The sequence below is a fragment of the Coccinella septempunctata genome, chromosome 6 (genome assembly GCF_907165205.1).
Source record: "Coccinella septempunctata chromosome 6, icCocSept1.1, whole genome shotgun sequence".
NCBI classification, from domain to species: domain Eukaryota; kingdom Metazoa; phylum Arthropoda; class Insecta; order Coleoptera; family Coccinellidae; genus Coccinella; species Coccinella septempunctata.
In genome coordinates, this window is record NC_058194.1 from 30,669,186 (window position 1) to 30,686,869 (window position 17,684).

At 42.6% G+C, this 17,684-nt stretch overlaps 2 protein-coding genes across 2 annotated transcripts in view; both read right to left on the bottom strand.

The window, feature by feature from the left end:
- LOC123314745 (semaphorin-2A) overlaps positions 1-17,684 on the bottom strand; it is a 336,596-nt gene that overhangs the window by 282,045 nt on the left and 36,867 nt on the right. The gene's annotated exons all lie outside the window — the stretch shown is intronic.
- On the bottom strand, positions 13,730-14,278 carry LOC123314751 (cytochrome c oxidase subunit NDUFA4-like). Its single transcript, XM_044900079.1, has 3 exons — positions 14,164-14,278; positions 13,969-14,106; positions 13,730-13,872 (listed from the first exon to the last, which is right to left on the bottom strand). The coding sequence occupies exons 1-3, from the start codon at positions 14,200-14,202 to the stop codon at positions 13,813-13,815; spliced, it is 237 nt and encodes a 78-aa protein (XP_044756014.1). The 5' UTR covers positions 14,203-14,278; the 3' UTR covers positions 13,730-13,812.

The following is a 17,684-nucleotide window of genomic DNA, read 5'->3' on the forward strand; positions in this document are numbered from 1 at the left end:
GTACCCAAAGGATCAGTACTTAGGCCACTTCTGTACAACATATACATTCACGATATTCCGAAGAATCCAAGATCCATGCTAACGTTATATGCTGACGACACAGGCATAGCAACTCGACACCGCAACCCAGAAGTAATAGAACGAGTTCTACAAGAAACGATCGACGAAACAAATGACTGGTGCATAAAGAGGAAAATCAAGCTCAATGGACAAAAGAGCCAAGCAATGTTACTACAGAAGAGAAGACTGCGACCCACAACGAATCTAGAAGTTGACGGCGAAGAAATCGACTGGAAAAATGAAGCCAAATATTCAGGAATAACGTTTGACAAAGGACTTACTTGGAAAAATCATTTCAAACAAGCAATCGACAAAACGAAAGCAGCAATGAATAGACTCTACCCTCTGATAGGAAGAAGAAGCCACATGTCGAAAGAGACAAAATTGAAGATAATCAAAGCCGTTGCTTGGCCTCAATTGACTTATGGATCAATTGCCTGCCAAATCAAAAGAATTCAGGCCACTGACAACAAGCTGCTACGATGTGCAATAGATGCACCTTGGTTTGTCAGGAATAGACAATTGAAAAATCCAATAAAGTGGAGAGGTTGGTTCGTCTGACTTGCAGATTTTCCCAATGCTACACCAAAAAAAAGGTCACAAAAAACCTCTCCATTGCAAGCCTACTCAACGAATGTCTTGGTCCAGAACATAATTGGAAGAATGGGGACTTAGGCACCTTGAAGACCTCTCAGTTACAGGAGTTCATTGGAACTTTGGAGATGAAGGGCACACAACAGACCTTAAGGTCGCAGTGACATGTGACCCCACTACCGAACTATTACTATAATTTCATTGTTCGCCCCATAGCTTCATCAATCGTCACAGAAAGGCTCAGGTCCATCAGGTGTTCACATTGATGTTCTTTCTGCTTCACAGTTAACAATGCCCTTCTACTGAATCCAGTAAGGACTTGTAGCACATTTTTTCTAGAGCTCCAGATACTTCTTAGATCTCCTCTAGAAGCTTTCTGTACTCTTTCAGTCTCCTGAGTAATTTTCTCGGTTTTGTTTTTCTTCTGAAACTCTTTCTTGGAGGTACATTCTGCTTTAACATAGAAAGGTACCAGGCAAATGAAATTGTGCTCCTTTTCTGACTTTTTTTATTGTTATTCGTATCTACTTGGACACTGGACACTCCCATCTTATCTTAATGAGTACTCTTATCGTAGCCTGTCAGTGTTTCTAAGTTTATTTCCACCCATCCTTTTAATGCGAACTGTTCTGCCTAAAAAACGCTTGAAGAGTGGCTTGGAGATAGTGAGGATCTGGTGCCAACCTAATATCTTATAATATATCCTTTGAGGATTTAGGGGTTTAGCTTTCGTTTACTAATCTTCCTTTCTACTCAGCATCGTAGTAAATATTTTCTTTACCTAGCGCCTCGTCACTGGAAAGGTAAGACGATGGCATGTACTCAGTCAAGGGGTCGAGGCTCTTCGTTTCCTAACTCTCCCATCACCAGTACTTTTGCTAGATATTCTAAAGGAGGCCCCAAAGGCTAATCTATCTATCACAATGTGACATCTGCAATGATTCCCAGAGCCCTACTTAGGTTTGTTTTCATGGATTCAGTGATGTAAACACAAGCCACCGTTCTGACTTGCCTTGGTATGCCAGATCATTGCCCTATAAGTACTTATTGGTCTCATAATCATGACCTTCCTCCAGCGCAATATTCTTTGGTAACGTCCTAAAGTTTAAGCGGCTAGATTTCTGCATGCCAACACTCCACACCTCAGACAAGCCACAACCTGAATCGAAAGCGGAATATCGGATACTGCCGGCCAAGATCAGCATCCGCCCGTCCATACAGATCCGCATATTGCGAGAATCGACAAACAAATAACCGACATAGATCGTCGGCCATTGAAACGCGACAATTCACAGGCCGACCATAAACAACGACGACAATGAAGCGATGAAGCCCCCATTCCACGACAGCGTTTGCCGTGCGCCGTAAAAATTCCGTCTAACTGTTATTGCAGCGCAGAAATGCATTCGCAAAAATATCAATTAACGGGCAATAACCGCCGTAGTGACAAATAAAAGTTGGGAAATTCGGTCGACTGCATTAACGACCCCCCCGATGCCGGCAGTTTGAACGTATATAAAATTGATGCAGCCCTACACAGCGCGCTGCAATATATACGTGCATACATCCAGATTACCGCCCCTGATGATGTTCAGTTTTTGCAGATGAAAAGTCGCAGCGTTTCGAAGTTTTCTCCGGTCGTTTGTGCAGTCGAAATTACTGTATATTGTAGCTTATGCCCCAGTTTCGTCTGGCGGGGGTTGTTAACCAGAGATTACTCCGAATGATTTGTTCATTCTTTTTAATTATAGAATAGAGATTATTCAGTCGTACACTACAGAAAACCAAGAAATATCAACCGTGGATATATTTGATTTCGATAGAATCAAATGGGGGATTTCCCCCCAGAAGACAGCATTGCTGGCAATCTGGATCAGGGGATATTTCCACCAACAATCCAAGCCACAGTATCTGTCGTGGTTTAGCATGCGTCTTGGTCACAAATTACGTCGCTTACAATTATCGCTCATCCGCTGATAATCTCCATGGAATTAATTAATTTTCCAATAAGTCTGGGACATCGGGATGGGGCAGCAACGACCGATGCATCATGCAAGCGCGCAGTAATTAGTGTCTAATCAATGTGCACGCCATCTAGTCGCTAACGTAAGAAAATGTTGGGATAATTGGTGGTCGAGCCCCTTTAGCAAAGAGCGGCTATATTGGAATTTACGATGGAATTAGAAAAAAAAAGAGAATAACTGAAAAGTTCTGCATTCTGCCCAACTGGAGAACACTACAGATATCTCAACTTTTCAGCTTGTGATAGATAGATCAGACTGCAGAGCCTTTACCAGAAAAAGTACCAGTAAGTGGGAATCAGAGAGCCTGGTGCTCCCTAACCAAGTACATCCCTCAATGAATCTTCCCAGTGAAGAGAACTACCATCCAGAGAACATTTACTACGATGCTGAGTAAAGAGTAATATTAGGAAAGGTCCTTCCCCTGAATCCTCTAAAGAAATAGAAGGTGCTGGCACCATTGAGACTACAGAGCCTTTACCAGAAAAAGTACCAGTAAGTGGGAATCAGACAGCCTGGTGCTCCATAACCAAGTAAATCCCTCAATGAATCTTCCCAGTGAAGAGAACTACCATCCAGAGAACATTTACTACGATGCTGAGCAAAGAGTAATATTAGGAAAGGTCCTTCCCCTGAATCCTCTAAAGAAATAGAAGGTGCTGGCACCATTGAGACTACAGAGCCTTTACCAGAAAAAGTACCAGTAAGTGGGAATCAGACAGCCTGGTGCTCCATAACCAAGTACATCCCTCAATGAATCTTCCCAGTGAAGAGAACTACCATCCAGAGAACATTTACTACGATGCTGAGTAAAGAGTAATATTAGGAAAGGTCCTCCCCCTGAATCCTCTAAAGAAATAGAAGGTGATGGCACCATTGAGACTACAGAGCCTTTACCAGAAAAAGTACCAGTAAGAGGGAATCAGACAGCCTGGTCCATAACCAAGTACATCCCTCAATGAATCTTCCCAGTGAAGAGAACTACCATCCAGAGAACATTTACTACGATGCTGAGTAAAGAGTAATATTAGGAAAGGTCCTCCCCCTGAATCCTCTAAAGAAATAGAAGGTGCTGGCACCATTGAGACTACAGAGCCTTTACCAGAAAAAATACCAGTAAGTGGGAATCAGACAGCCTGGTGCTCCATGACCAAGTACATCCCTCAATGAATCTTCCCAGTGAAGAGGACTACCATCCAGAGAACATTTACTACGATGCTGAGTAAAGAGTAATATTAGGAAAGGTCCTCCCCCTGAATCCTCCAAAGAAATAGAAGGTGCTGGCACCATTGAGACTACAGAGCCTTTACCAGAAAAAGTACCAGTAAGTGGGAATCAGACAGCCTGGTGCTCCATATCCAAGTACATCCCTCCATGAATCTTCCCAGTGAAGAGAACTACCATCCAGAGAACATTTACTACGATGCTGAGTAAAGAGTAATATTAGGAAAGGTCCTCCCCCTGAATCCTCTAAAGAAATAGAAGGTGCTGGCACCATTGAGACTACAGAGCCTTTACCAGAAAAAATACCAGTAAGTGGGAATCAGACAGCCTGGTGCTCCATAACCAAGTACATCCCTCAATGAATCTTCCCAGTGAAGAGGACTACCATCCAGAGAACATTTACTACGATGCTGAGTAAAGAGTAATATTAGGAAAGGTCCTCCCCCTGAATCCTCCAAAGAAATAGAAGGTGCTGGCACCATTGAGACTACAGAGCCTTTACCAGAAAAAGTACCAGTAAGTGGGAATCAGACAGCCTGGTGCTCCATATCCAAGTACATCCCTCCATGAATCTTCCCAGTGAAGAGAACTACCATCCAGAGAACATTTACTACGATGCTGAGTAAAGAGTAATATTAGGAAAGGTCCTCCCCCTGAATCCTCTAAAGAAATAGAAGGTGCTGGCACCATTGAGACTACAGAGCCTTTACCAGAAAAAATACCAGTAAGTGGGAATCAGACAGCCTGGTGCTCCATAACCAAGTACATCCCTCAATGAATCTTCCCAGTGAAGAGGACTACCATCCAGAGAACATTTACTACGATGCTGAGTAAAGAGTAATATTAGGAAAGGTCCTCCCCCTGAATCCTCCAAAGAAATAGAAGGTGCTGGCACCATTGAGACTACAGAGCCTTTACCAGAAAAAGTACCAGTAAGTGGGAATCAGACAGCCTGGTGCTCCATATCCAAGTACATCCCTCCATGAATCTTCCCAGTGAAGAGAACTACCATCCAGAGAACATTTACTACGATGCTGAGTAAAGAGTAATATTAGGAAAGGTCCTCCCCCTGAATCCTCTAAAGAAATAGAAGGTGCTGGCACCATTGAGACTACAGAGCCTTTACCAGAAAAAATACCAGTAAGTGGGAATCAGACAGCCTGGTGCTCCATAACCAAGTACATCCCTCAATGAATCTTCCCAGTGAAGAGGACTACCATCCAGAGAACATTTACTACGATGCTGAGTAAAGAGTAATATTAGGAAAGGTCCTCCCCCTGAATCCTCCAAAGAAATAGAAGGTGCTGGCACCATTGAGACTACAGAGCCTTTACCAGAAAAAGTACCAGTAAGTGGGAATCAGACAGCCTGGTGCTCCATATCCAAGTACATCCCTCCATGAATCTTCCCAGTGAAGAGAACTACCATCCAGAGAACATTTACTACGATGCTGAGTAAAGAGTAATATTAGGAAAGGTCCTCCCCCTGAATCCTCTAAAGAAATAGAAGGTGCTGGCACCATTGAGGATACCAAACAAGCGATACCCTGGTGTCAAGGGAAGCTTAGTGAAGTTTTCATAATTTGGATCCTTTGAGCAAATCTTGGCATCTGACTTTCTTGTGAAGGTGTCAGTTGATGTTCCACGATGAAATGAACGTTTGGTCAATGTTTAAGGACAATATTTAGTGCATTGTAAAGAAATGAGGTGGATTAACAAACCTGAATAAATTTGTAACCTCAAAACCGAAAGAGGGTACAATTTACCTTTACTCCCTAGATTGTCCCTGACGCAGGCGTATAAGCAGCCATCCTTATATTAAAATACCCTTCATACACTTTTCGAAAACACGGAGAAAGACCAGCAAAGTTAATTTACCCAGGGATGAGAATAAACCGCGAAATCGTCCATAAAAATCAACCCAAGCCAGCCTCGTATAAGGATGAGAACGCGCGGTTTGGCTCGACGTGAATTTACGCCGGGTTCGTCAAGACGGGGCAAAAAATCACTGTCGGCTTCGCCGCAAGTCTGGCATAAAACCACCTTGAATATTTAACGACTTAGTTTCAGATAAATTGTCTCATGAAATATACAAGGAAGAGCTTTTACGTCGGCGATGTCGTTTCGCTAGGAATGATTACTATTTTCTAGGTTCTAGGCCGCGTGAAAGACTTCGAGACGGTTAATGTTGAGAGGGTTTTCTCTTTGTGCGACGTTCGCCGGATGAAGTGCAGGGAGTCTTTGTTGCCAGAGAGCAACGGGATTTCAATCTTTCAGGATGCGTCGGTGGTGGAGAGATACGAGGTTCAGATTTGCCTCAGACGTCGGTCACATCCGGTGGCAGCTTTCGTTTTGAGGCTGGAACATTAAATATAAAACGGCGTTTCTTCCCTACGCTGTCATCCACATCAGTCTCGACCAAATCTCCATTAAATATTCCAAATTTCCAGGCTACTTGCTTTGATAAGTCACCTGACGTGACACCCAGAACGTCGGTGGGCATCTCCAGAGCAATCTATGTCCAAGATGGCATCTCTTTTTCTTCTTCTTCCACTTTTGAGTAGGACTATGTCCTGTGTTATCTGCTTTCTGACTGTTATTGGCTTGTTTCCTGGGATATCGAGTTCCAGCTCTCTTTCCATCGCTTTGGTGGGCACCCCAATGGTCTGCATGTGCTAGGTTTTTGTGTTTCCAAATTTCCAGGCTACTTGCTTTGATAAGTCACCTGACGTGTCTCCCAGAACGTCGGTGGGAATCTCCAGAGCAATCTATGTCCAAGATGGCATCTCTTTTTCTTCTTCTTCCACTTTTGAGTAGGACTATGTCCTGTGTTATCTGCTTTCTGACTGTTATTGGCTTGTTTCCTGGGATATCGAGTTCCAGCTCTCTTTCCATCGCTTTGGTGGGCACCCTAATGGTCTGCATGTGCTAGGTTTTTGTGTTTTCAAATTTCCAGGCTACTTGCTTTGATAAGTCACCTGACGTGTCTCCCAGAACGTCGGTAGGCATCTCCAGAGCAATCTATGTCCACGATGGCATCTCTTTTTCTTCTTCTTCCACTTTTGAGTAGGACTATGTCCTGTGTTATCTGCTTTCTGACTGTTATTGGCTTGTTTCCTGGGATATCGAGTTCCAGCTCTCTTTCCATCGCTTTGGTGGGCACCCCAATGGTCTGCATGTGCTAGGTTTTTGTGTTTCCAAATTTCCAGGCTACTTGCTTTGATAAGTCACCTGACGTGACACCCAGAACGTCGGTAGGCATCTCCAGAGCAATCTATGTCCAAGATGGCATCTCTTTTTCTTCTTCTTCCACTTTTGAGTAGGACTATGTCCTGTGTTATCTGCTTTCTGACTGTTATTGGCTTGTTTCCTGGGATATCGAGTTCCAGCTCTCTTTCCATCGCTTTGATGGGCACCCCAATGGTCTGCATGTGCTAGGTTTTTGTGTTTCCAAATTTCCAGGCTACTCGCTTTGATAAGTCACCTGACGTGTCTCCCAGAACGTCGGTAGGCATCTCCAGAGCAATCTATGTCCAAGATGGCATCTCTTTTTCTTCTTCTTCCACTTTTGAGTAGGACTATGTCCTGTGTTATCTGCTTTCTGACTGTTATTGGCTTGTTTCCTGGGATATCGAGTTCCAGCTCTCTTTCCATCGCTTTGGTGGGCACCCCAATGGTCTGCATGTGCTAGGTTTTTGTGTTTCCAAATTTCCAGGCTACTTGCTTTGATAAGTCACATGACGTGTCTCCCAGAACGTCGGTGGGCATCTCCAGAGCAATCTATGTCCAAGATGGCATCTCTTTTTCTTCTTCTTCCACTTTTGAGTAGGACTATGTCCTGTGTTATCTGCTTTCTGACTGTTATTGGCTTGTTTCCTGGGATATCGAGTTCCAGCTCTCTTTCCATCGCTTTGGTCTGCACCCCAATGGTCTGCATGTGCTAGGTTTTTGTGTTTCCAAATTTCCAGGCTACTTGCTTTGATAAGTCACCTGACGTGTCTCCCAGAACGTCGGTAGGCATCTCCAGAGCAATCTATGTCCAAGATGGCATTTCTTTTTCTTCTTCTTCCACTTTTGAGTAGGACTATGTCCTGTGTTATCTGCTTTCTGACTGTTATTGGCTTGTTTCCTGGGATATCGAGTTCCAGCTCTCTTTCCATCGCTTTGGTGGGCACCCCAATGGTCTGCATGTGCTAGGTTTTTGTGTTTCCGCCCATTTCTCCAGTCTTTCATCCGGCATCATTTCCACGCGGTCTCTCCAGAACCTCCTGCTAGCTCTAACCCATCTGACTACATCCTACACCTCCAGTTCCTCATTTATGACTGAACTCCTCACATCGTCTCTGAGTATCACCCCTTTGATAGATCTTAAGATCCTAATTTCGGTTGTTCACTGATGGCATCTCATCTGCTAAAAAGCCCAGAAGTTATGAATACTCCTGTGGAATTCGAAGGTGAAAACCTTCATCAACACATTGGGATGACCCAATCATCCAGTAGGAAGTCGCATTTTAAGATAACTCGACGCATCGGCGGAAAACTAACACAACATTACAAGAATCCTCCCCCTCCAACTCCTACCCCTTTCCTTCAGGTCGATTTACCCTCCTAGACCGTCTTAGCCCGCGATCCCCGTAATATATTTCGTATTATCTGGTCCGCACTTGCCCCATTTCGGTTCAGCGGTCCGGATCCTAGGAAACTTAACGTCTCGGAAATAATTAAACAAATAAACGTCCGCTCACACGGGGCCGGGATGTATCGTGCGGAATTATAACGTCGTCGCGTCGCCCGCGGTTACGCGCGCCCTGATGATGTCGCGGGCGGTACGAAACGAGGTCAAAAATTACGTCCCACGTTTTGCCGCCCGGTAAATCCCGTTTTACGACCGCGCTCGTTTTGCGGGTCGACGTTCTCCTTATTGCTCGTTCGCGATGTAGAAGTCGGGTTTAGGTCCAGTTGGCGGTGCGCTGAGTTATGTCCGGTAGTTTGGGTTAGCGGAGATTCATCAGAAGGAGAACGGGAGAGAAATGTGACGAGAATGCAGGTCGTCTGGGTATAAAGTACATTGTCTAATGTGGCATGAAAATGTTATTATTTTCAGTTAAGGGATGTTCAGAATGATGACTGATTTATTTCACGGCACTAACCATAACCACAATTACTTGGAGTTTGTACAGAAGGACCATTTCATCGAGGAAGAGAAGATGGCTGGTTTTGGTGTCATTTGACCTCGCTAGAGAAAGCCTACAAAGAATTCATCAAATCTTTCGGTTTGTGTGGAGATGGTAGTTGTGTTCCTGTGACTTTTGCTGGATGAAATGATCTCTCTTTTGATACTTGGAGTGATGGTGTTTGGCTGTTGATATTTGTATACGGAATTTTATTAATTCAGATGAATTAATTTTGATTATCATTCTCCCCCCTCACATAAGTAGAAGGTATTTGATTTTGTGTCACCTCATCTTGATATGTTTTACACACCCTTGACATTGTGTATCCAGAAAACGATAATGTCAGGCGAAAACTTTCATGGTCGAAGAACGGTGAAGCCGTCCAAACGGTGGCAAACAAGGATTGACGTCCCGGAAAGTTTTGCTGTGCGTTTGGTGGGATTGGAAAGGTATTCTCCACCATGAGCCTAATGGTCAGACGCAAAATTGAGATCTCTATTGCCAGCAATCGATAAAAAGAGGCCAAAATTGTCCAATAGGAGAGGTGTCGCATTCTACCAGGACAACGCCAGGCCGCACACGTCTATGATGACCCTCCAGAAGCCCCGGGACCTTGGTTGGGAGGTTCTTATGCATCCATCTCATAGTCCGGATCTGGCCCCAAGCGATTACCTTCTATTTTTGTCGATGTCAAATGCTCTTGGTGGTGTGAAATTGTCTTCAAGAGAGTCTTGTGAAAACTGGCTAACGCAGGTTTTTGCCAACAGAAACAAGACGTTATGAGTACGGGGCATTATGATGATACCTTCTAAATGGCAACGAGTAACTGAAAAAATGGGCGCATACTTGAGCCATAACGAATGATTGTAACTATGGTAAATGAAGCTTTGAAATGAAAGTTAGAATAATGGATTTCTTTTTCCCCAACCTAATATATAGATCTTCTTTAGAGCTTGCAGGAAATGCTACAAGCTTTCCCCAAGATATTCTGGGAAAAAAGGAACAACAAGAATCGTCATCAATTGCATGGAATCAAAAACAACAATTGATAATTTCTCCCACAAAAGTTGGAAATTTTGACTCGATTCAAAACACTTCCAGACAGCAATCTCTCCTTCCTTATCTCCCTACAGCTCTCGATCTCCTCACGTCAAGGATCTCTTCATGAGCCATTCAGAACCCCGACGCTTAACACCTGTCTTTCGCCGATGTTTTGACAAGTACACCCAGGGATCGAGCTCAGACATCGCACGTCCATTGAATTCGCATGTTTGAATTAAACCAAGGTCGCCTTTTTGGCTATTCAAAGCGGCGTTTTGACACCTGCATCCGCGACAGGAAGTTGCCGTCGAGGCATAAAAAACACGAGCTAATTCAGATTGTATAGTTGGATTCAGAGATTGTTCCAAGGATATCCAGGGCAGGTACAGGTGATGGGTAAGTTGTGAATCAGGAAGCCTGAGCCTGTCATTGGGAAAACACTCCAAAAATATCCCAGTTCAGGTTCCTGCGATGGTTATTTAGAAAAGAGAGAGATTTGCTCGTGACGAACAACACCGATATTTTCGCATCGTCGAGTATATGGTCCTCTTCAGGTGTTCCACTGCCCCCAGGGCGTGCACCATCATCCGAAAGTACGGACGCCCGCAGACGCTCAACGACGTCTGTTTATAATTGGAGGACGCGGAAGGTGTCGGCGTCGTTATGCGATTAATTAATTCGGAGTTTTCCGGCATAATTAGTGAAGAGCCGAGCTAGATTAGGAATGTAGCCATGAGTAGCGTTATGACCACGTAATCAGGGGATGCTGCAGTGTGTGCGCCGAGCATAATTAGTGGCTTCGTGGCAAATGAGGCTGCAGATCCGTTGGAAAGAACCACTCCAAACGGTCGTGTATCCTTTTTCAGATAACACGTTTTACCTTCATTCTTTTTTCAGAAAACCACGTTCGATCATCCGAATTGGGCCAATGCTGATGTATAATTGCTATCGATGAACCATTTTAATATTATGTTAGGCTCATTCACTGTTGGAATTTCCAACTCACATTTCCCGAAAACAGACACTGTTTTCCGCCCCTGGTTCTCATTTTCCATTCATGACGGCAATAATGAAGAGATAAAAAACAAATCGAAACCGCTATTTTCAATTTAGCGTTTCGCTGTCATAGACGAACGCTACGCCGGTTCCGTCCGTTGGCTCGTCAATTCGAAAATATGGCAGGATCTGTTTTCAATTCCATCGAAAACCCAAATGCGAGCCCTTTATTTACCTCCGCGTATGGCGAAAAGCTCATATTCGCGAACGGTCGTCCGTTTCGAATTAACCTCCGAAACGAAAACCTAATTCGAACACTGAAGCACCGACAGTAGTTGTTGTAACGTCTAGTCGCAGCGTTTTCAATTTCCTGTCGCAGAAATAAACGATCAAGTGACGGTTATGAGGGATATGTTGGATGGCAGAGAAGCAACCTAATCAACAGCCTGTTATGTTAAGCTTGGGACTCCATTAAACAGATACCTCTTTCGATTTGTAGTCTTATTTAGATGTGTATTAATAAGACGTTGGAATAGGAACACCATTGTTCTAAGGTGCTACGCTGCACTGGGACTTCAAGGTCTATGGTGCCTCCTTACATGACCTGATATGAATGCTTCACCATCTGCAGCTCACCCTCCAGTGCGAGAGTTTTAAGATCTCCAGTAATTTGGATGGCTAAAAGAAGACTACCATCTACTATGCGTTAGAATTTTTTATCCTGTTGACAGGCACTGTCGGTTCAAGTATCATTTGTACTGTATGGAAAAGTCAGCAGATGAGATATGTAGGCTTTGCAGATCAAAAGCAGAAACAGCTGAACACATCGTATGCAAGTGTCCAAAGCTGGCTGGCTTAAGAACCATTTATATGGGGAAACCGGTCCTGCAAACTCACGAGGTAACGGCCAAGGCTGCTAAGAATGTTGTTGTTATATTAATAAGACGTTGGAATAGGAACACCACTATTCTAAGGTGCTACGCTGCACTGGGACTTCAAGGTCTATCGTGCCTCCTTATTTGACCTGATCTGGATGCTTCACCATCTGCAGCTCACCCTCCAGTGCAAGAGTTTTAAGATCTCCAGTAATTTGGATGGCTAAAAGAAGACTACCATCTACTATACGTTAGAATTTTTTGCAGTTGCAAGCAATGGCAAGCTGAGACTATGGTATCTTGTTTTGAATATCCACCTTATTTTTTGCTCAGTGTGTTTCATTTCGAACAAGACCACACTTCAAATTCGTCGCCTCCAACCAACGAAAAATTCCCTCCTCTGACGAGTCTAATCTTGATTAAAACCTCCCCTTCTTATCGGGTTCATCCGATCTAAAATCCTCCAGGTTTTTCCGCCCCCATAACATTAAAAGCAGGCACGTTTCTGTGTTACATTCGACCGAGGGGTTGATCATCCTACCAACCCTTTTTACATAGAGGCCGAGCGCTCGTAAACTCTTTCGGATTCTGCGTTACGCCGTCGAAATATAAAAGAACAAATTATTTTATTATGGCGGGATTGTTAATTACCAAGTCGAATCCGAGACGGGCACGTAGAATATTGCTACTTTAAATTCATTACGTCCACTGAAACGGTTTTCTCAACTGTTTGGGAGATCCGTGAAAATTCCATCCACGAATGAACAAACAGCCGCTATTATGCGAACTGATTACACTGAGAAAATAGGGTACTATCAATACTGCAAAATAATCGAAATGAAACGATCCTCAAAAATTTCTGGTACGGTCCTGAACGATCAAGTCAAACAGACGACAAACAAGCAGAGTTGTGCGATACTTTGCGATGCCTCGAGGTACCAGTTCCTTGGTCCATCGATCCTGGATCGTCCTCGATGAATGGGACGCATTCCACGACTCACAATTATTCGCAATGTCGAACTTTTGACATCAGCACCTCCAGACCTGCAACTCTCCGACCTGCCCGTCCTCTACTTCAATAAATATGCAAATCAGAAATAGAACGAGGAACCAAATTACCGATCTCGGTCGGTGTTGCGGTAACATTAACATCGGGAGAGAGAAAAAGTTTCCGAAGTTCCTCTGCTGCTGCAGTCCCATTAATGGATGCTGCAGACGACAGGTGACAGGTTTAGCGCTCCGCTCCGCACTCTCTAAAAACTTCCAGACTAACCGCATGCTCCACGAGAGGTGGTATGACACTCTGTCATGACTCTGTCAGAGAGATTACCCGCGATAAATCTGCATAATGGGAAGATGAAGTGGTTGTTCGCCATCTTTAATTCGCGAGGTTGATTAGTTTTCCTTCTTCGTTGTCCGTAATTGCCGGCGAGAGTAATTCTAGCGGATCTGCCATTGGAATTTATGGATTTGAAGATTAAATCGACAAGATTTTGAGTTGAACGTACGTGTAAGCGATCGTTCTCCTGTTCATAGTGAGTTCTGTGATTTCAATCATCAGATAAGGCCAAAAACATAACACTTCAGACGATATATGAATATTGGACTGACACCAACGAAAGACCTAGCTGAATTATTTCCGTTTAAAAAATATTTCTGCGCCCCACCCTGTATAACTCTTGATTATCTATCCAAAATTGATTACTCGAAAACCAATTCCACGGATGCCAAAAAAATTACAAGTCACTGGAACTACGTTTATATTTTCAGAGATAACGAACATAGAAAAACAGTAACAGAAAGGCGAACTTCCACCAATCATATTTCATCAAGCTGAGTCAGAAGTCTTTTCCCAATTTTCTAATGGCTCATCAAAGTACCACCAGAGCTGAAATCGCATTCAATGACTCTCAATGGGAAAATTTAAAACAATCGTTGAAATTTTTTTTCGAAATCAAATTTTTAGATTCACACTGTATGTTACCTTTTTGTACGGATTCTTCTCATAATTCCTCGTTGAGGTCTTCTTCCAATACACTTCAGGATGATACATTGCAACCCTCAATCCAAAACAAGAAGCCGCAGCAACTCCTCCGCCGACAATGAGGAGAAGGGGAATGAGCTTGATACAGATTTAAAACGTTAGCATTTCGAGAAAATATATATTTTGAGTACTTACAGAATAGTTTCTCTTCAAAAACGATAAGGATTTTTTCATTTCACTCGATTGATTAGAACGATTAGAAAGGAATTAATATGCCAGAAACAAAAAATTTGACGTACATACACTGAATCACAGAACGGTACTTTCATAGATTATTGATTTGAAGTTTACTCTCAGAATATTCGTATGCATGGGTGGAAAATTTCAGTATATTCACTAATGATAATTAAAAAGCGAAATATCTGCATGATTACGCTGGAAATAATTATAATAAATATATAAATAATTATTGAAATTCGAGAAATATCGAGATGAACAAATTTTCTGTGCTTTGATGTCATTTTATGAATGTGAGTTGGCTTGAAAATTCCATCCTCGTGTTTTCTCAATAGACAAGTTATTCTGTAGTTGTGCAACTTGAAATAATTTTGCTCTGTTTGTTATACTGGGTCGAATTGGAAAGAAATATTATTTAGGTGAGTTCAAAAACCACGGTTCTAGAATATAGCTTGAAAATTTCAATTAAATCATGTTATTGGATCAACTTACTCTCAAAATTCAACTAGTATGATGAGTACGTTGGAATAAACAAGTGCTGGGATAACATAAACGACCAGTATTGGGTGTTAAATTATATTCGATGAAATATAAACAATTCCACTTCGGAAAAACTATCCAAATTATATTTGGGGATTATTATTATGATGGTTTTCGTCTGAAAAACCACTTCCATACAAACAGAATGGCCATTTTTCAAAGCCATATATCTAATTATTTCCTAGTTCAAATTTTTCGTATTCGAATCCGAACAACCAAGAAAACTGAACTAGCCATATCTCTCAGTATCGTGAAGAAAGTATATCGCTTTGAGAATCGATAAAACATTCGTGTATTATTTCCTGAAACTTTGATATTGTTACATCACTTCCTCATTATCGACCTGGTGAACTTATAACACACATAAAGGTCACAACAGTTCAAGTGCTGCACAATACAAAATTCATTTTTACCGCCCTAAATCTGACATTTTGACTGAAAAGACCACCTTTCAAGTCCTCCTTATAGAATATCTGACCTTTCACGTAGCACGAAAAAAAAATGACCATACTATAGTCGAACATATCGGACAGCAATTGAAAAGAGGGTAGGATAACGGGGTTAAGGATACCCTCATTAATTGTTTACGTAGCTAACTGATAGAAAACTATGAAAAATTATTTTACGAATTTCTTCTGTGTTGTATTTTTGTTTCTTTCTTTACTTTTGCTTGTTAAAAAGCATGATATTGTGAATCACTTGGAAATCAACAAAAGTTTTTTTATGTTCATTGTTGTTCGAACCTCCCAAAAACGTTGACCAAACAAAGTTTTTCATAACAAGGTAGGAAGCTTCTGTTGAATATATGTACAAATCGAACGAAAAGCCTCATACATTTCAGTGTTCCCTTCGAAAAGCTATTAATGCGAAGATGTTGTTCCGAAGTTGGCCATTCTTCGGCGTGGACGAACCCAGGGTTGAAAAAACTCCTAAACTTTTTCTCGCAAGAAAATCGGCTCAACCGAGAAGTCTAAATGTTTGGTTTTCTTTGTCTCCCTCTACAGGAGGAGCCGCAACTCAAATGGAACATGTAATCTTCTCCGTTTTTCTTAGGTGGCTTAATAAATCCACGTCGTCAGTTTCATTAATAACGAGGGGTGTTTGTCGTCTGGATTGTCGGTCTAGATCTGAGACAAACGCTGCGCGAAGACAGTTCATTAAACGTTTGTTAGAAGATAGATACAGCCTGGTGGAGCTGAGATTGAAAACAGCTCATATGTAGCCGATACTTGCTGGAATTTCATAATTGATCTTAAAAAAGATTGTATGATTTTCGCAGAAATGAGTTTGTGGACCATTGTGGTCGATATCACAATAGCATCTTCAGGTAGGTGGATGTAAACTGACAGTTTACCAACACTTCAACTTGCTGTTGAAGTCGGGAAGTAATATTTATTTTTTGTGTGGAACCTAAGAATTGCAACGAATATTTGGGGTCTGAACTCCAAACATGAGAGTGATAATAAAGTCTGATTTGGGCCTTGTGAAGAGCTGCTCTGGCTTGTAATATTTCCTAGCTTTGAACAGATAACCTTGCTTATTTGTTCCGTACATAATATTAGCCACGTGTTCTTTCCAACAGAACAAATGATAGACATTTTGCTGTAATCTATGCTGTTGTCATCTAAGGAGTGGAGCAACAAAGATGTGCCACTGCTGCATTAGAAGTTATGAACAAAATCATTCTGAAATCAAAGGAAACAAATAGGCCAACACACTAGGTCAAACGCCACTCACTGATCCAGAGCCCTCCTTTCTGGAAAAGGAATAAACCAGAAAAGAAACACTCAGAGGGAATTTCCAGGAATGGATCATTCTATAGTGTTGCTTCGGTATTTTGAAACTTCAAGATCTAAGAAGTATATCATGAGAAGAGACTCATCATCAGTAACTAAAGAGTGTAGATTCTGGCTATGTATTGCCAGCCTGCCCAAGGAATGTCTTGGACGAAAATGAGTGCTTAGCCTCTTTGAAGTCCTCTCTGATACTACCAGAGTTCATTGGAATTCTGGAACTGTTGATTGCGCAGTTCTGAGAAGAGCTCTGATGAGGGGTACAATAGACCTCAAGGTAGAAGTGGAATGTAACCCCCTGAGTAAATACCCAGTTGAATAAAATGAGCCAAAAACTAAATAAGCTCCTGACATGTTTCAGCGGTGTACCACACCATGAATTGTTTCCGTCTATTTCTCCATTCGCCTAATTACATGTGGAGCATATCAAAACCCGCATAATACACCTTTCTACCATCTTCCCCTCCTATCCGTTAACTCCGCAACAGCAATAGTCGAGATTTTATTCCGTTAATAAGTTCCGCCTTTACTAACTTTCCCGGTTGCCGGCCCAGCGGAGAACGCGCGCTATCTGCACAATACGATGGCATTTTCGACTGTGTATACGTTGAAAATTCGCTATTAAGCTATCCGGTCGACGTCTGCGAGATGTTATATCTGAATTAAACGAGTATGACAGTTAAATTTCCTTCGCATTTCCCGTTTCCACTGCCGCACCCTCTGTAATGCATTTATCGCGAACAGCCCGGGCGCGAAACAGCCCGATAATGGCTGATGTGTGTGTACACCCCTGACCACGTTCCTGCGCACCCCTACCGACCAGGAAACATGGCCCTTTACGTATAACTAGTATGCTAGGAGATGTACACATCTACTCGCGACTGTGTGCCTTCCTGTGACTGAAGAGACCAAACCGTGACCTACAGATCCTTCCACACTCCGGGCATGGATAGTCACCAACCAGATTTGGCCGCTGCTGTATTCATCTCGAGTCTCCATTATAACTGTGGATAAAAGACCTCCACTATGATCTGTCTAACTCTAGTTGTTATGATTGTCATTAACTGATTTTAGGGATTGATGCAGTATATCCTTAAGCCGCTTATACTGACCTGCTGGTTTCCGAGCTCCCTCTGTGAATTCGCC

What these genes read in the sequence shown, in the direction of transcription:
- LOC123314751 (XM_044900079.1), bottom strand. Translation starts at nt 14,202, where the DNA reads ATGAAAAAATCCTTATCGTTTTTGAAGAGAAACTATTCT. An exon ending in TTTTGAAGAGAAACTATTCT is followed by an intron (nt 14,107 to 14,163) that starts GTAAGTACTCAA and finishes ATCTGTATCAAG; the next exon opens with CTCATTCCCCTTCTCCTCAT. An exon ending in AGAAGAATCCGTACAAAAAG is followed by an intron (nt 13,873 to 13,968) that starts GTAACATACAGT and finishes ATGCGATTTCAG; the next exon opens with CTCTGGTGGTACTTTGATGA.